The following is a 14,508-nucleotide window of genomic DNA, read 5'->3' as shown; positions in this document are numbered from 1 at the left end:
AAAGCTAATGTAGTTGCTGATGCCTTAAGCAAAAATACCTACAGTCTTGTAGCCTATATGAATATTCAAAGGAATTCTATGATAACAGAGTTAGTAAACTTAAAACTTAAACTTTTATCGGAGACAAATAAAGGTTTTCTTGTGTGTTTGATGGCACAATCATTTTTAGTGGAAAAGGTTAAAGAAGGTCAAAAGGAATATACATATCTTCAAATGATAGTTAAGGAAATAGCTCAGGATCTAGACCTGAATTCCTCTAAGCCGAAGATGGTTCTATTACATTCCACAATGGACTTTGTGTTCCCGAAAGCCATCCAGTAAAGATGCAATTATTAGAGGAGGCACATAGATCAAAATTTAATATCCATCCCGGGACTACTAAGATGTATCGAGATTTATGCCAAAACTATTGGTGGCGTGGTATGAAGAGAGATATAGCAGAGTTTGTTTCTAAATGTCTGATATGTCAACAGGTGAAGATAGAACATCGAGTACCTGCGGGAAAGTTGCAAAGGATTTCGATTCTTGAATGGAAGTGGGAGCAAGTCACTATGGATTCTGTGATAGGATTACCCAAGACTGTGAAAGGATATGACGGAATTTGGGTAATAGTAGATAGACTTACTAAATCTGCTCACTTCCTTCCTATTAACAAGAAGTATTCATTGGATAAACTAGCAAGCTTATATATTAAAGAAATCATTCGATATCATGGGGTGCCAGTTAGCATTATCTCAGATAGAGATCCAAGATTTACCTCTAAATTTTGGGAAAGTCTACAAAAATCTTTGGGCACACAGTTAAAATTTAGTACAGCTTTTCACCCCCAAACTGATGGCCAATCTAAAAGGACAATACAAACTCTTGAAGATCTCTTAAGAGCATGTGCTTTAGACTTTGGTGGGAGTTGGGATATGCACTTGCATCTAATTGAGTTTTCTTATAATAATAGTTACCACTCTAGCATACAGATGGCTCCATTTGAAGCTCTTTATGGAAGAAAGTGCAGATCACCTGTATATTGGGATGAGGTGGGAGAACGAAAGCTTTTGGGACCTCAATTAATTCAAAAAGATGTTGATAATATTCGAATTATATGCCAAAGATTATTAACAGCTCAAAGTCGTCAGAAAAGTTATGCAGATCGACGGTGAAGAGATCTAGAGTTCGAAGTTGGTGAGCATGTCTTCTTAAAGGTGTCGCCAACCAAGGGGGTTATGAGGTTTGGTCAAAGGGGAAAGTTAGCCCCAAGATTTATTGGCCCATTTGAGATCTTACAAAAGGTTGGGCCTGTAGCATATAGATTGGCATTGCCCCCGGCTTTGGCTAGCATCCATGATGTATTCCACGTGTCAATGCTTCGAAAATATATCAGGGATCCATCACATGTCATATCTTACCAACCTCTACAATTACGAGATGATGCCACTTTTAGAGAACAACCAACCCAGATCTTGGAAAGAAAAGAACATGTTCTAAGGAACAAAATTATACCTTTGGTAAAGATTTGTTGGTAACACCATTCAGACCAAGAGGCAACATGGGAAAGAGAAGAAGATATGCGAGAGCAGTATCCTCATCTATTCTATTAAGGTAAGCTAAATTTGTGGACCAAATTTCCTATAGGAGGGGAGAAATGTAATCACATCAAATATTTAAGTTAGGAATTGATTTTCTTTCCTTACTTGTTATTATAATTTAAGGAAATCTTAATCTACTTCCTTGTTTGTTGATATGAATTAAGGAAATAACTAGTAAGTATTCCAAATATGATGATATCATATTTGTTAGTATATTAAATAGAAATAATTTATATTAAATAAATACGAAAATTAAAATTTATTTCCCTTAATAGAGGCTCACCTCCTCCTATATAAAGGGGAGGGATCTCTCTCCTTCGTTCCTCACCTAGTCGAGCCTAGCAGCGGGAGGAACGAGGAGTTACACCCTATTGACAAGAGAACGAGGAGTTACACCCCATTGACAAGAAATAGGTTTCCCTGCCTTTCTTAAATTTAAAAGTTTTAGTTTTTATTTTGATTCTTTGAATGTTGAAAGTTTGTAATTTGAAAAATGTTTATCAATTCTTTAAATGCTAATTTTTTTATTATTACATTAAAGTAATCAATTGTATAATGTTGACCCATGATTAAGTTTTTTTATTGTAGATTTAAAGATGTTAAAAATTTATATGTTTTATATGATATTTCCTTTTATTACTGTTTATCTTTAATCTTATCTGGATTAAAATATTATTAGATTAAAATATATTATCTAAAATCTTTTGTGATATTAATTACTTTTAAATTTAAAATATGGTATTATGGATGATTTATAATTTGACTAGAATATGTTGAAATTTTATATGTTTTGAAAGCATGATTTTTATGTGAATTTAGAAGGTTATTTCATTATATTAAAGTTTATGTCTTTTAATGTATTATGATTTCCATTCAAATTAGAATGTTATTTCTTTGTTTTAAAGCTTATCTCCTTGTCTATCATTCAATGCGTTATTATGTTTTTTGTTTATATTGCTAATGAATATATGTTGCGGTATGAAATTATATATATTATTTGGATTGAACTTGCTCACAGGCCAGGCCCAACCCATAGGTCAGGCCACAGCCTATTGGCTAGGCCTAATCAGTAGACCAGGCCTAGCCCGTAGGCCAGGCCCAACCCACGGATCAGGCCTTGGCCCGTAGTCTAACCCAGCCTAACCATCATGGGCGGTCACATGCGATGCACATGACCAGTCCATGGGCCAAAGCTGGGCTAGCTTTGTGTGATGCATGCCCAGTCATGTATAATGCACATGACTAGTAGATGAGCTGGCTTAATCTAGCTCAATATTATTGTTGGATTTGAGCCCAAGTATTGATTGAACTAAACTAGGCTTGATTAGTCTAGATCAATTCTGGGTGATTCCAAATTGATTGACTTATTCAAGTTAGTTTAACCTAAATTGAACATAATCTAATCCAAATTATACTAGTCTAGGGTGGTTCCAGACCAGTTAAATAAGGATTAGAAATCGGTTCAGTTAGGTCCTAGTAAATTGAGTTTAATTGGATCAATTGAACTAGAGTTCAAGTCAATTGAGGGCTAATTTGTATTATTTGGTATTGATGATATTTGAAAGAAATGTTTAAATGTGTTATTTCATCCCTATATGGACATGACTAGTGTGAGATTATGTTATTTCCCTGCCAAAGGCAGGTAGGGCGATTCCCTTCGGGGATTAGCGGGCCGTCAGACGTGGCGGCTGGACGGTTCCTCCATCTGCTGTTGGGAGGAATGTGTCCCCACTTTGGTGGGTGTGGGACACCACATCCGCTGTTGGGAGAATACAAACTCATCCCGTAGGATAAAGCCTCTCCATTCGCTGTTGGGGGAGTGCTCCTTCGGGTATTTGATATACGCCAATGGGATGATTGATTGAATTTTGATCATGTATTCATCTTGATTTGACTTTTGGGGTTCCTACTCAGCGTTGCTAAATTTTCTTTGTTTTTGATTTTCAGAGCAGCCTCCCTCTAGTACTAAATCAGATTCCAGTGGAGAGCGGACCTTCCTTTACCGCTAGGTAGAGCCACTTGGATGACTCTTGAAGTTAACATCACTATGTTTACTTTTCTATTTGTAATTTGATGAATAAATGAATTGTAATAAATGGTTATAGATGATGAATAAAGTGATGTTTATCTATTTGGCCTGTGTGGAAAAAAAAAAAATTCAAGATGTGACACAAACACTTAGACTTTTTCAATAATTTGATTACACTTTTGTTGTCCTTTCATGTCGAAAAGGGTGGAGTATTTATAGGTCCCAATAATTTTAGAATTGAAGCTAAAAAGTATCACATCCTTGGATTTCGAGGTACTAACAATATCACCGTCATTACTGGGCGGTACCACCGCCTGTAGACTGACACTAGGCAGTACCACCATCCAGTCTAGGCAGTACATTGCCTGACACAGCTCGGAGACCGAGCTCTGGCAGTACCACCGCCTGATAGGGGTGGTACCACCACTGGCAGCATTAACTATCGACGGTACCACTGCCTAGTTTGAGCGATACCACTGCCCATACCACCTAGGAGACTAGGTCACCAGGCGATGCCATTGCCGGCCCTGACTTCAGGTGTTGAATGGGCTATTCAACCGACCTAGTTCAGCATTATTAAAAGCTCAATTGTCCCCTAAATGAATTAGTGAGATTACCTCTCAATCCTAACTCAACTTAAGCTCTAACTATAATAATTTAAGATATTAACTAATCAATCTTTGTCCGATATATCAATTGTTCTCTCGACGAACTTCCGGCGAACTTCTCAATGAACTTCTAGCGAACTTCTGACGAACTCTCAGTGAACTCCCAACGAACTCTCGGTGATTTTCCGACGAATTCTCGGCTAGCTCTCGACGAACTCTCGATGAACTTCCGACAAACTTCTAGTCCATCATCCGAATCTTCGACATATCGTCCAATCTTTGACTCCGGCCCAATATCTACTTTATGCCTTGCTGCTATCGTAGTTAATTCTGCACACTTATCTCAATATATAGATGAGATCAAACACTTTACCAATTGATTTCATCATCAAAATCCAAGATTCAACACCTTTTAGTACCGACTTAGATTATTAAATCATTAAAGTTAGATTAACAAATCAATTGGTTGAATCAAGAGTTTATTCTTTTTAAAGTTAATTATATAATATATTTTAAATTTAAAAATATATCTTAATAATTATATACTATACACTTCTCTTTCAACCTTATAATAAAGAAAAAATTAACTGCCTTAAGGAAAGATATATGGTTGATAATTTTATAATATTTTTAAGATTCAAACCGTCTAATTTATAAATTAAGCCTGTCAATTGATCCCGAATTGTATAACTACCTTGCTCTTTCATACGCTAATAATAAAAATAACTGTTAACTTTCTAGTTAATGAGTTGATCGATAATCATATTGTAATTGACATAGTCTATTAGCATAACTTAGAAAAGATGGAGCTAAGATTATATTGTTGATAAAATTATCCTGATTTGCTTTTCGAGGGAATAAGAATACTGATGAAATCATGTCTATCTTTATATCTATCTTTATATTATCTTAAAGGAAGTTAAAATTTTTTAATATTTATCATCATTGTTGATTACAATGTATTTTGATATCAAACAAACAATACCTTAAGAAACACGAACGATCTAAACATCTTTTGACCGTTTTCCCAGTCCTTTGGGAACGCGTCTGCAAACCGTATTCCCAGTCAAGCCGACTGATACATGCAGACAAAATGGAAAAGGACAAAGCTACTCGTTGGCACACTTCTCACGCCAAAGAACGCCCGCCTCGTGTTTCACTTTGGCGCTTCCTGTGCAACTTGCGTGCACGGCTGGACTTCTCGAGTACGCTGCCTCCTTTTATCTTTGTGAACCCATTCTTCTTCCCTGTACGTATACTTCACCGCCTCCTTCCAGTTCTTGTTGCGCCGAGATAGAGAGGGAAGAGAAAGGAAAATTGAAGGTGGGGATTTGGAGTCGCATCTACCCTGATTCTTGCAATTCTCTTTTTCTTTTCGACCTTTTTCTTCCCTTTCCGTCCGACTGAAGAGAAATCCTACTGCTGTAGAACTTCTTTCTGTTGAATTCTTGAAATTTCTTTTCTCCGTCTCCTTTCTGTGCTCTCATCTCATCTTCTTGATGGAATCCTTTTCTATAAACCGTCCTTCTCTTTCCCTTGAACCAACAAATTGAACCCCTCCCTTATCTCTTTTGGTATAGGATTTGTAATTTCTTGTGCTGATTGATACAGCAATAGGATTCTCGCAGGGTTTTCCGGTGATGGAGTTGGTTCCCTTGAGCCGCTCTTCCATATTTGCCCCCCCTATCAACAGACTCCAGCGGAGAAACAACCTCAAGTGGAAGCAGTCTAAGCCTTCGGTTTCCAGAAAAGCTGGAATTGCTTGTGCTGGGGCGAAACCCCCTAGGAATTCAGGGGTTTCTTCTCAAGAAAGCAAGAGGATCGAGAATTTGTATCAAAAGGAAGGGCGTAGATTGTTGCGTCTGCTCGAAGGGCTTCGAAGCCGTGCCTCTCCGGAGGTGTGCGGTGAGCCTCATAAATATTTTGCCATCAATGGAGATGTGGGTCTCGCTAGTATCCCCAAGAAAGTGGATGAAGTTGCAAAGGTCATCATTCCTGGTTTATCTGATGACTCCGGTGGCTCTCCGATCAGTAGTTGCTACTGGGAGTGGAAACCTAAAATTTCGGTGCACTATGAGAAGTCAGGGTCTCAGAATGTGGATGCGCCTGCTGTGCTCTTCCTACCTGGGTTTGGAGTTGGCTCATTTCACTATGAGAAGCAATTGGAAGATTTGGGCCGTGATTACAAAGTGTGGGCTCTGGATTTCTTAGGACAAGGCAAGTCATTGCCATCCGAAGACCCGGCCCCCTTTGATAATCGTGAAGGGGATTCTGAAGATAATGATGTGTTATGGGGGTTCGGAGAAGAACCTAAACCCTGGGCAAGGGAGCTGGTGTACTCTATTGACCTATGGCGAGAACAGGTTCAGCATTTTGTAGAACAGGTCTACTTTCTGAACTCATCTTTTATATCTTGCGCATAGCCAGGTCACATTTGCTAATGTAAACTAATGAATAATTCCTGCAATCTGCTGAAAGTCAAAAACCATCCATGAACACAGTAAATTGGGTGAGCAGAAGACAGCAGCACTACTTGAATTACTTTATCCCTGGTGGTGGGTTACCTTAACTTGTTTTTCTGGGTTAAAGTGCATTCACCTTATTAAATTGACCTGACTAGTTATATAATGTTGATACTTCTTAAATTGCTAAACCATTAATGAAAGGCAGCTTGGGGTCTCTGAGTAACATATCCTTGCTTTAATTTAGTTGTGAAAGTGCTCTTCATTTATTCTTACCAGATTTATGACACCTTTTTTTTCATTTTTATCTCACTTTTACTCTTCTGAACTGGTTTGTTGTTGTTATTGTTGTTGTTGTTGTTGTTGTTGTTGTGCACCTTGGTATTTCTTTGCATTCAGTGAATTGACAATTTATGGCACTAAGACTTAATAAGAAGATTATATTTTGACCTCTGATATTTCAAAATGGAGTAGTTGACAAGGTAATGTTAAACTCATGTAGTGACACAATTATACATGCAACTTTCCAGCCAAAAGATTTTGGTTTGCTATCACTTGACTAAACAACTTAGCAAGCCCGGGTTTAATTTCATGTATCTTACCAAAAGTTATGGGCTAAACTGGTTAACGATGAGCCAATATGAGTGGACTATGTCCCATTAATTGGTCAAGAAAAGTAACAAATTAGTTAATAAGTGATGGTTAGCATGCCACATGCATGTGCTGTTGCTTATTCAGTAGTAGTTGATGCCAGAGCATCATAAAATCCCCTTTATGTAGGTAATAAATTTCTGTGACTCAAGTCTTTGGACGATGGTTAACATGCCACATGCATATTTATTGGAACTCTTGCTTAATGAGTTGATTTATGCAAGAGTACAGTAGCATACCTCTGGCATAGGTAAATGATCGCTAGTTATACTCTATAGTCTATACCTATTGCTAGATAGAGTGAGGGACAAAGGAGCGATATCAGATGATACTCCACATTATATGAACATGCTTATTGAAATTTTATTATCATTATATACATCAATGGAGACTTCTTTGCAATTCTTATTGTTGATTTTTTGTATTTCTCTTTACAGGTAATTGGTGAACCAGTTTATGTTGTTGGTAATTCTCTTGGAGGCTTTGTTGCCTTGTACTTTGCAGCATGCAATCCTCAGCTAGTAAGAGGAGTTACATTGCTTAATGCAACACCGTTTTGGGGATTCCTTCCTAACCCTGTCAGATCACCTAGATTGTCCAAATTTCTTTCATGGTCTGGGACGTTTCCCCTACCTTCAAATGTGAGAAGGCTAACTCAGTTGGTGTATGTCCTTCAAAACTCTGGAGACTTATATTATCAATTATCTCATAACATCAATGCATTAGGAGTTTCATTTGCAATCAACATAACTAGGCTTTGTAGTTACCATAGTAGTTGCTATTCCCACAATAGATGTTAAGAGATTTGATATAAAGTTGGTAAGGTTTTATAGTGAGTTTTTTATAATTTTTCACGAACTATCATGATCGGTTGTCGCGCACCCACATCATCTTCGCTCAATGAACCATTCGTCGATTTTACATACTTGTGCAGATGCTTGGCAGCATATTTTGCCTTGGTTTTGTATGTTTTTGCTTGAAAAATATAAGCAAGAATAGTTCGCAGCGTTGTAGTGCGATCGTTATGCCGGGCAAAACTGCCCCAAAATGGCTTCGTTTTCATATGCCACGACCTATTTTCTAGAGGCCATAGCATGGTGCGAAACGTCAGCCATCTCAGACCTTTGGAACCCCTCGGGTGGCACAGGCGTGGATGGGGCTTCGGGGAACTGTTGGGCATTGATCGGTTTACATAAGTTCACACATTAACTTGACGGGAACTTGTCATCGCGCCCGACATCCGGTGAGCAATCGTTTGCGGACTTATGACTGTTCATTTTGCCTTCTAAAGTCTTTGTTTTCTCCTTCATCTCTTTTCTCTCTTGGAGATGTCGAGACTTGTCCGTTGCTTGCTTTTGAACTAATTAATTTGCTCTTTTTACAAGTCCTACGGGACTTGAGCGAGGTTGTAAATAAGCTGACCCTTTGTTGAGGCATATCGCAAGAGCACTTTATGACTGAGGCAATCCCAGCTAAATATGAGAAGTGGCCCAAGGGTGCTTCACGACTTAGGCAACTCTAATTAAGTCCGTGATTTTGCCGTAAGAGTTCCACATGACTTATGCAATTTCAACTAAGTCTGATAGAACGGCTCACTTAAAAGTTAAAAGCAAGTGAAAAATTTTTCCCTCTATCATTATGTATTGAAGTTTGATTCTGTCACAAGTTTCAAACTTATTTTCTAAGAATGGGGTAAGATTAGGGCACATTAATTATATGTAATTCTACTGGACTATAATATTCATTTGATTGTTTGATGTCAGGACAGTAGCAAAACAAAATTTAGTTGCAAAACACAATTTAAGTGTCACTAGTCCGGGATATTAGAGACCTAGTTTATCTTGAAAGTAATGTGATTATATGACTAATTTTTCATTTTATGGGTATTGAAATATGTTGCAGTTCCAATTTCTACTCTTTTCTTATTTGAGTTTTTAGAATCAGCTCTCACACAATCAAAATTTATGACCAGATGGGAGAAGATCAGTGACCCCAGTAGCATACAGGAAGTACTAAAACAAGTCTATGCTGATCATTCAATAAATGTTGACAAAGTATTTTCCCATATAATTGAAATAACACAACATCCTGCAGCCGCTGCTTCTTTTGCCTCCATTATGTTTGCTCCTAGGGGGCAGTTATCCTTCCAGGAAGCCTTGTCCAGGTATTACCAGTGCCAACATAACCGAGCTGCTATGCCTGCTTTTGATTCGAGGAGTTCTTTATTATACTTATTCCCTAATCTTTTATCTAGGTGCCAAGTGGAAGGTGTTCCAATCTGTCTTATGTACGGTAGAGAAGACCCTTGGGTTAGGCCTATTTGGGGCTTTCAAGTGAAACGACAGTTGCCTGAGGTACCTTATTACGAGATTAGTCCAGCAGGTCACTGCCCACATGATGAGGTTCCCGAGGTATGTCTCACTTGAATTTTTTTTTTTCCTATCATGGGATTTTAACATTTTATTAATTTTGTTTTGATAGATGTACATGATGTTGTATGTTTGCATTAACAAGTTGATTTTATTTCCTTAAAAGCCATGTTTTAATCCTGAATTACATTTCTGCAAACTACAATGTGCTCTATGGTTTAGTTAATACATGTCATTGAATTTGATAACAAATATCGAAGTTGTCATGGAACTAATGTACTTGTTGGAATTTCCATTGTGAAGATGAGTTCGGTAATTTAACTTGTGTTTTCTCTTTGCCAATTTGTTCTGGTGTAAACCTAGAAAAAAAATATTTATTATTGATAAATATTTTTAATAAATATCTTTGCCACTCTTTAGTTACCTTTAATATTGATAAAACTGGATAATTTGTGAAAAAGGTATATCATGATGCCTTGCAAATGGATTTACTTAAGCTAGTGTTTCATTCAAAGAAAAGCAAATGGTCTCAAAATATATAATGAGTTTAATAGGGTATTCCAACACATGAGGTTTCTGTTAATGTAGGGGTCAATGCTCGTTGTCTTACTAATCCAACCGAAAGGGACTATTTCAGTGACATAATCCTGCTCACCCATAGTTTATCGTGGTTCCAGCGCTTGTGCTCTATGTAACAGGTTTTCTGGTGTGAAAATTATGTATGAGGTTTTGAACTGTTCTAATTCAAGACCCAATTGGTTGGAAGTAAAATTCAAGTGTTATAATGTATATGATTGATAAGTAACATGGTCTAGAATTTGTGACGATATGACTATGAAAGCATGGAAGTAGAAGTTTTTGTCAAAAGAAATAATTTGAAAAAAAAGAGTGAAAAGAAGAATGAGAATTATAGGAAAAAGAAGCACTTCGACATTAAGACTTCATGTCATGATATTTAAGCCTTGTGCATTAAGCAAAGAAATTTCTAGAAATGGTCATCCGTTCTTTGAGTTTATTGTTGTTAGTTACTCTAATAATGGTGAACGAGGGTGGTCGGCGACAGATGACAGAAGGTAGGGGGTGGGCCTGCAGTGTGCCAAGTGGTTCTCGAGGAGTCATACATTTGCAACCTATTAGAAGAAGCAGTTAGAAACCCTAAAGACAGTTTTTTTAAATAGAAATCAGACTGGACCGTCGAAAAGGGGCGGTCCACATTTTAGTTAATTCTTGGACCAGTAAGGACCAATTGGTATGAACCGGTCTGGATGGTTTTGTATTCCTTGGTTACAACCACAAGCAGAACCTGGGTTAGCTCAGCCATATATTAAATCTTTGGGCAATCAGCAGAATCCAAAATGGACACTGGGACATCTTTGTATACCCATATTTGCTTTCAAAAGCCCTAGATTAAATTGGATCATTAGTTTCAGCCTAAGAAAGTCCTTTCTTGTCCACTATTACAGGCATCCAGCATGTATGGATACTGGTGCCATCCAACATGTATGGGTACCAGTCTATCTTGCTGAAGACTCATAACTCAATTAGGAGATGAAGTATTGCCAGATTATGTAAAGGTAGTCTCATTCTAAGTTGGAACATGAGTGGAAAAAGACCTTTTTAAATCTCTTATAACCAAGTTAGTATAGAAGGCTGATCAAGCCTCCTCACAAACTCTGGTAAGTCTAGATTCCTTCAGTAAATTTTGTATTTGCATCACTAAATATAGTAGCTGTATAGATTCTTTATAGGTGAATGTTTAGTCAAATTAGAGCCTAACATTTAATAGTATGGTTGTAGCATAGGTTAGAAAAGTTGTGTAACTATTAGATCTCTAGATGCCTCTCTCACGATAGGATGTATAGATGCCTCTCTTATGATAGGATTTTGCATCCTGATGACTTCAAATTTCTCCGACAACTATGTACCTGAGAGGATTACAGTACTGTAACTTGAGGTATCACTGTGCCTTGTTTTCTTTCTTTCATTCATTGAAATAGATTAGATTAGTAAATCTTTTGCTCTTCCTCGTTCTTTGCTAGAGGCAAATAGAAGTAGCTCTCAGGAAGCGAAGACCATCTCATCAGTTGCTTTGGGTCTCTACAACCAGTTAAATAAGAATCTCATTTCTTATAGATTTTCCAAAGTCAGATTATCCGGCATAAGTGATGTGAGAAATAAAAAGGTTCTTATCTTGGATTTGGCTCATGATTTTAATGTTTTGCATCAGGTTGACCATCAGTGGCATTTGTCATAATTCTATTTCTTCCATGGACCCTACTTGGCTATCATATTTGCTGTATGGCTGAACCTATATTGACGCATAAACATATGTTAACACCAATTGTCTGGATTAAGCTTGTTGCTTCACTTTCTGTAATGTGAACTGTCAACTGAAGAATGTAGATTTGTGCAGGTTTTATAGGAGTGTAATCTTAAGTTGAAATATTATCGCTGTACTTCCAATATCCAGGGTGCTCATAAGGAAGAAATATCTTCCTTCTGAATTGCAAACAATTATCGAAATACCTTAATGTAAATCATCCCAAATTAGTTTCAGTAATAGGAAAAGATAGTCTAAATAATGTTAAGTTTGACAAGCAATTGCTGGGTTTTCATATATAGTTTTCTACATGATGAGTTGCTCCATTACTCAAGCAACCCTGCCTTTCTTCAGTCAAAGCCTCAACTTTCTTTATATTTGGTGCAAAATCATGTTGAAAGATAACTGATTATAATCAGGGTATGAAGTGATCAATAATGGTATAGTGACACTTTAATAGTGAGGTTTACTATTGACCATTCCTCGTATGTAGATGATCCTTCATTTGACCAGATTGCCAATACAAACATCTCTTCAATCATATGGAACCCTAGCAAGTCCCAGTGAAATTGTGTTACTATGAAAATCAGATACTAGTTCACTCAAAGCAATCAATTTTGACGATTTTAGCCTGTCACTATACTGATACATTGATCTTTCGCACCTCATGCAACTCCATAGTTTTCCCTTTACTGCAGGCTTGGAAAGCATGTCTACATGACATGAACCAAGGATGAGTAACTAAACATCAAGATATGCATAATGTCATAAGGTGGATTGGCGTATGGAAAACAATAAATTATAGGATAAAGTATATATGCTCAATGAAGTTTTTACATCTCCAATTGAGCAAGCAGGAAGTAAAACAGTTAGCAACTTAAAAAACAATACATCTCTTATCATCTGAGTGATCGGTATAGAAAGTTCTTTGATAGGTTAATCATTCTTGGAGTTTTATGACCAGAATAATTCCATTGCAACATGTTAGTTCCTGCAAAATTCATACAAAGGAAGTTGTTCTGCTTAATATTGCCAAATGGTTGCCATCATCATCATGAGCTTTCAATGATCCTATATGGTATTGATATTTTAAACATCTGCATTGTTGTGTATGGAGGTGATAGTGCATGAAGTTGATCTACAGTGTCTAAACTGCCATAAGCGAAAGATTAGTGTTCAGACTGATGCAGAAGAGGTCCCTAGTGATCTAATTTAATGTGGAGATATTACTGAATTGTCTAAATGAAAAAAAGAAATATGACAGATGAACTAGTCAAAGACTATGATAGATAATTTAGCCACCTGGAGAATGATGATGGTAGGTAAACTTTGAGCATTAAAGCTCCTTATTGTAAATTCACATATGAAGATGGTTAATTGAATAATTATAAAGGATCATGAACAATTTCCTTCCAATTTTCAAAAGAGTGTGTGAGGGCAGGACTCTTTTAGCACAGTAAGGTCAAAATTACTTTAGAAGCATCTGGTAGGAAGAGCAACGTATTTTATATCATGTTTACTTTATTTCTCTTTTAATGAAAAAACAAGTTTAATTTTTTTTATTTTAGAGGAAATCATGTTTGCTTTGATATCTACAAATGGAATTGCTGTCATTAATTTCATTCCAACTGGATTCTGCCTTTTGCAAAATTTGGGTTGACCAGGAAACTTTCTTAGTTTTAAATTATGTAAATTGTGAACAACTCAATGAGCATAAGTGAAGAATAAAATGTAAGAAACTTGTAATCTAACTTCTTTATATTTGGTAGGTTATAAACTTCTTGCTCCGAGGGTGGATTAAGAACCTGGAGTCCCAAGGTTCTGTTTCATTGCCCCTTTTGGAGGAGCCTGATTATGTACAATATGAAATCTTGAAAGAGTTGGAGTATGTCAAAGAAGGATCCCACAAGTCAATTAAAGTACGATTTTTGGGATCGAACTTCTCATTTTGGAATCTGATAATCTCATCCTTGAAGCTACGCCTCGCGAGTTTGCTGGCGAGTTTCAGATAGGCCAGCATTGTATATATAGTCTCGTGTTGTGAATTTTATGATATTATTTATTTGTTGTATAGAAAATTTGAAGCCTGGCTTTACAGCCAAAATCCAGCTTATTAGTTCCTTTCACTGTGAGAGTGTAATATGATGTAGATACGCAAATTCCATCAGAAATCTAGGCATCTAGATTAAGTAGATATAGCTGAAGGACTTTGCGTATATGATGTAGATACGCAAATTTGAGAGTGTAATATGATGTAGATACGAAAATTTTCGATCAAAATTTAGCTAAAGATTTAAGTAGTACAAGAAGAGACTCCGAGGGACAAGAAGCAGAAAGAACGCGCCGACTAGGGAGTCATGTCATCTCTGCTGTCCAAGACTAAATTCCCTCTCATATTTTCCTTCCCATTAGCATATTATTGTAACTAGATAATGTTTATTTTATTTATTATTCAAGTTGAGTATCTTCTTTCTACGCTCTCTAGTTTT

At 36.9% G+C, this 14,508-nt stretch overlaps 1 protein-coding gene across 1 annotated transcript; it reads left to right on the top strand.

The window, feature by feature from the left end:
• Window positions 1-5,371: 5,371 nt before the first annotated feature.
• LOC135619298 (pheophytinase, chloroplastic-like) lies at window positions 5,372-14,145 on the top strand. The gene is made up of 6 exons (XM_065121189.1): window positions 5,372-5,540; window positions 5,846-6,601; window positions 7,768-7,994; window positions 9,303-9,494; window positions 9,585-9,741; window positions 13,789-14,145. The coding sequence occupies exons 2-6, from the start codon at window positions 5,858-5,860 to the stop codon at window positions 14,029-14,031; spliced, it is 1,563 nt and encodes a 520-aa protein (XP_064977261.1). The 5' UTR covers window positions 5,372-5,540; window positions 5,846-5,857; the 3' UTR covers window positions 14,032-14,145.
• The last annotated feature ends 363 nt before the right edge of the window (window positions 14,146-14,508 follow it).

Source organism: Musa acuminata, chromosome BXJ2-8 (genome assembly GCF_036884655.1).
Source record: "Musa acuminata AAA Group cultivar baxijiao chromosome BXJ2-8, Cavendish_Baxijiao_AAA, whole genome shotgun sequence".
NCBI classification, from domain to species: domain Eukaryota; kingdom Viridiplantae; phylum Streptophyta; class Magnoliopsida; order Zingiberales; family Musaceae; genus Musa; species Musa acuminata.
Note: the sequence above shows the minus strand (reverse complement) of the source record. Positions and strands in the feature narration are given on the sequence as shown.

Excerpts from the sequence above, each read along its gene's own strand:
- LOC135619298 (XM_065121189.1), top strand. The coding sequence starts at position 5,858 with ATGGAGTTGGTTCCCTTGAGCCGCTCTTCCATATTTGCCCCCCCTATC. Across the intron at positions 7,995-9,302 it reads AGAAGGCTAACTCAGTTGGT|ATGGGAGAAGATCAGTGACC; the intron begins GTATGTCCTTCA and ends ATTTATGACCAG. Across the intron at positions 9,742-13,788 it reads CACATGATGAGGTTCCCGAG|GTTATAAACTTCTTGCTCCG; the intron begins GTATGTCTCACT and ends TATATTTGGTAG.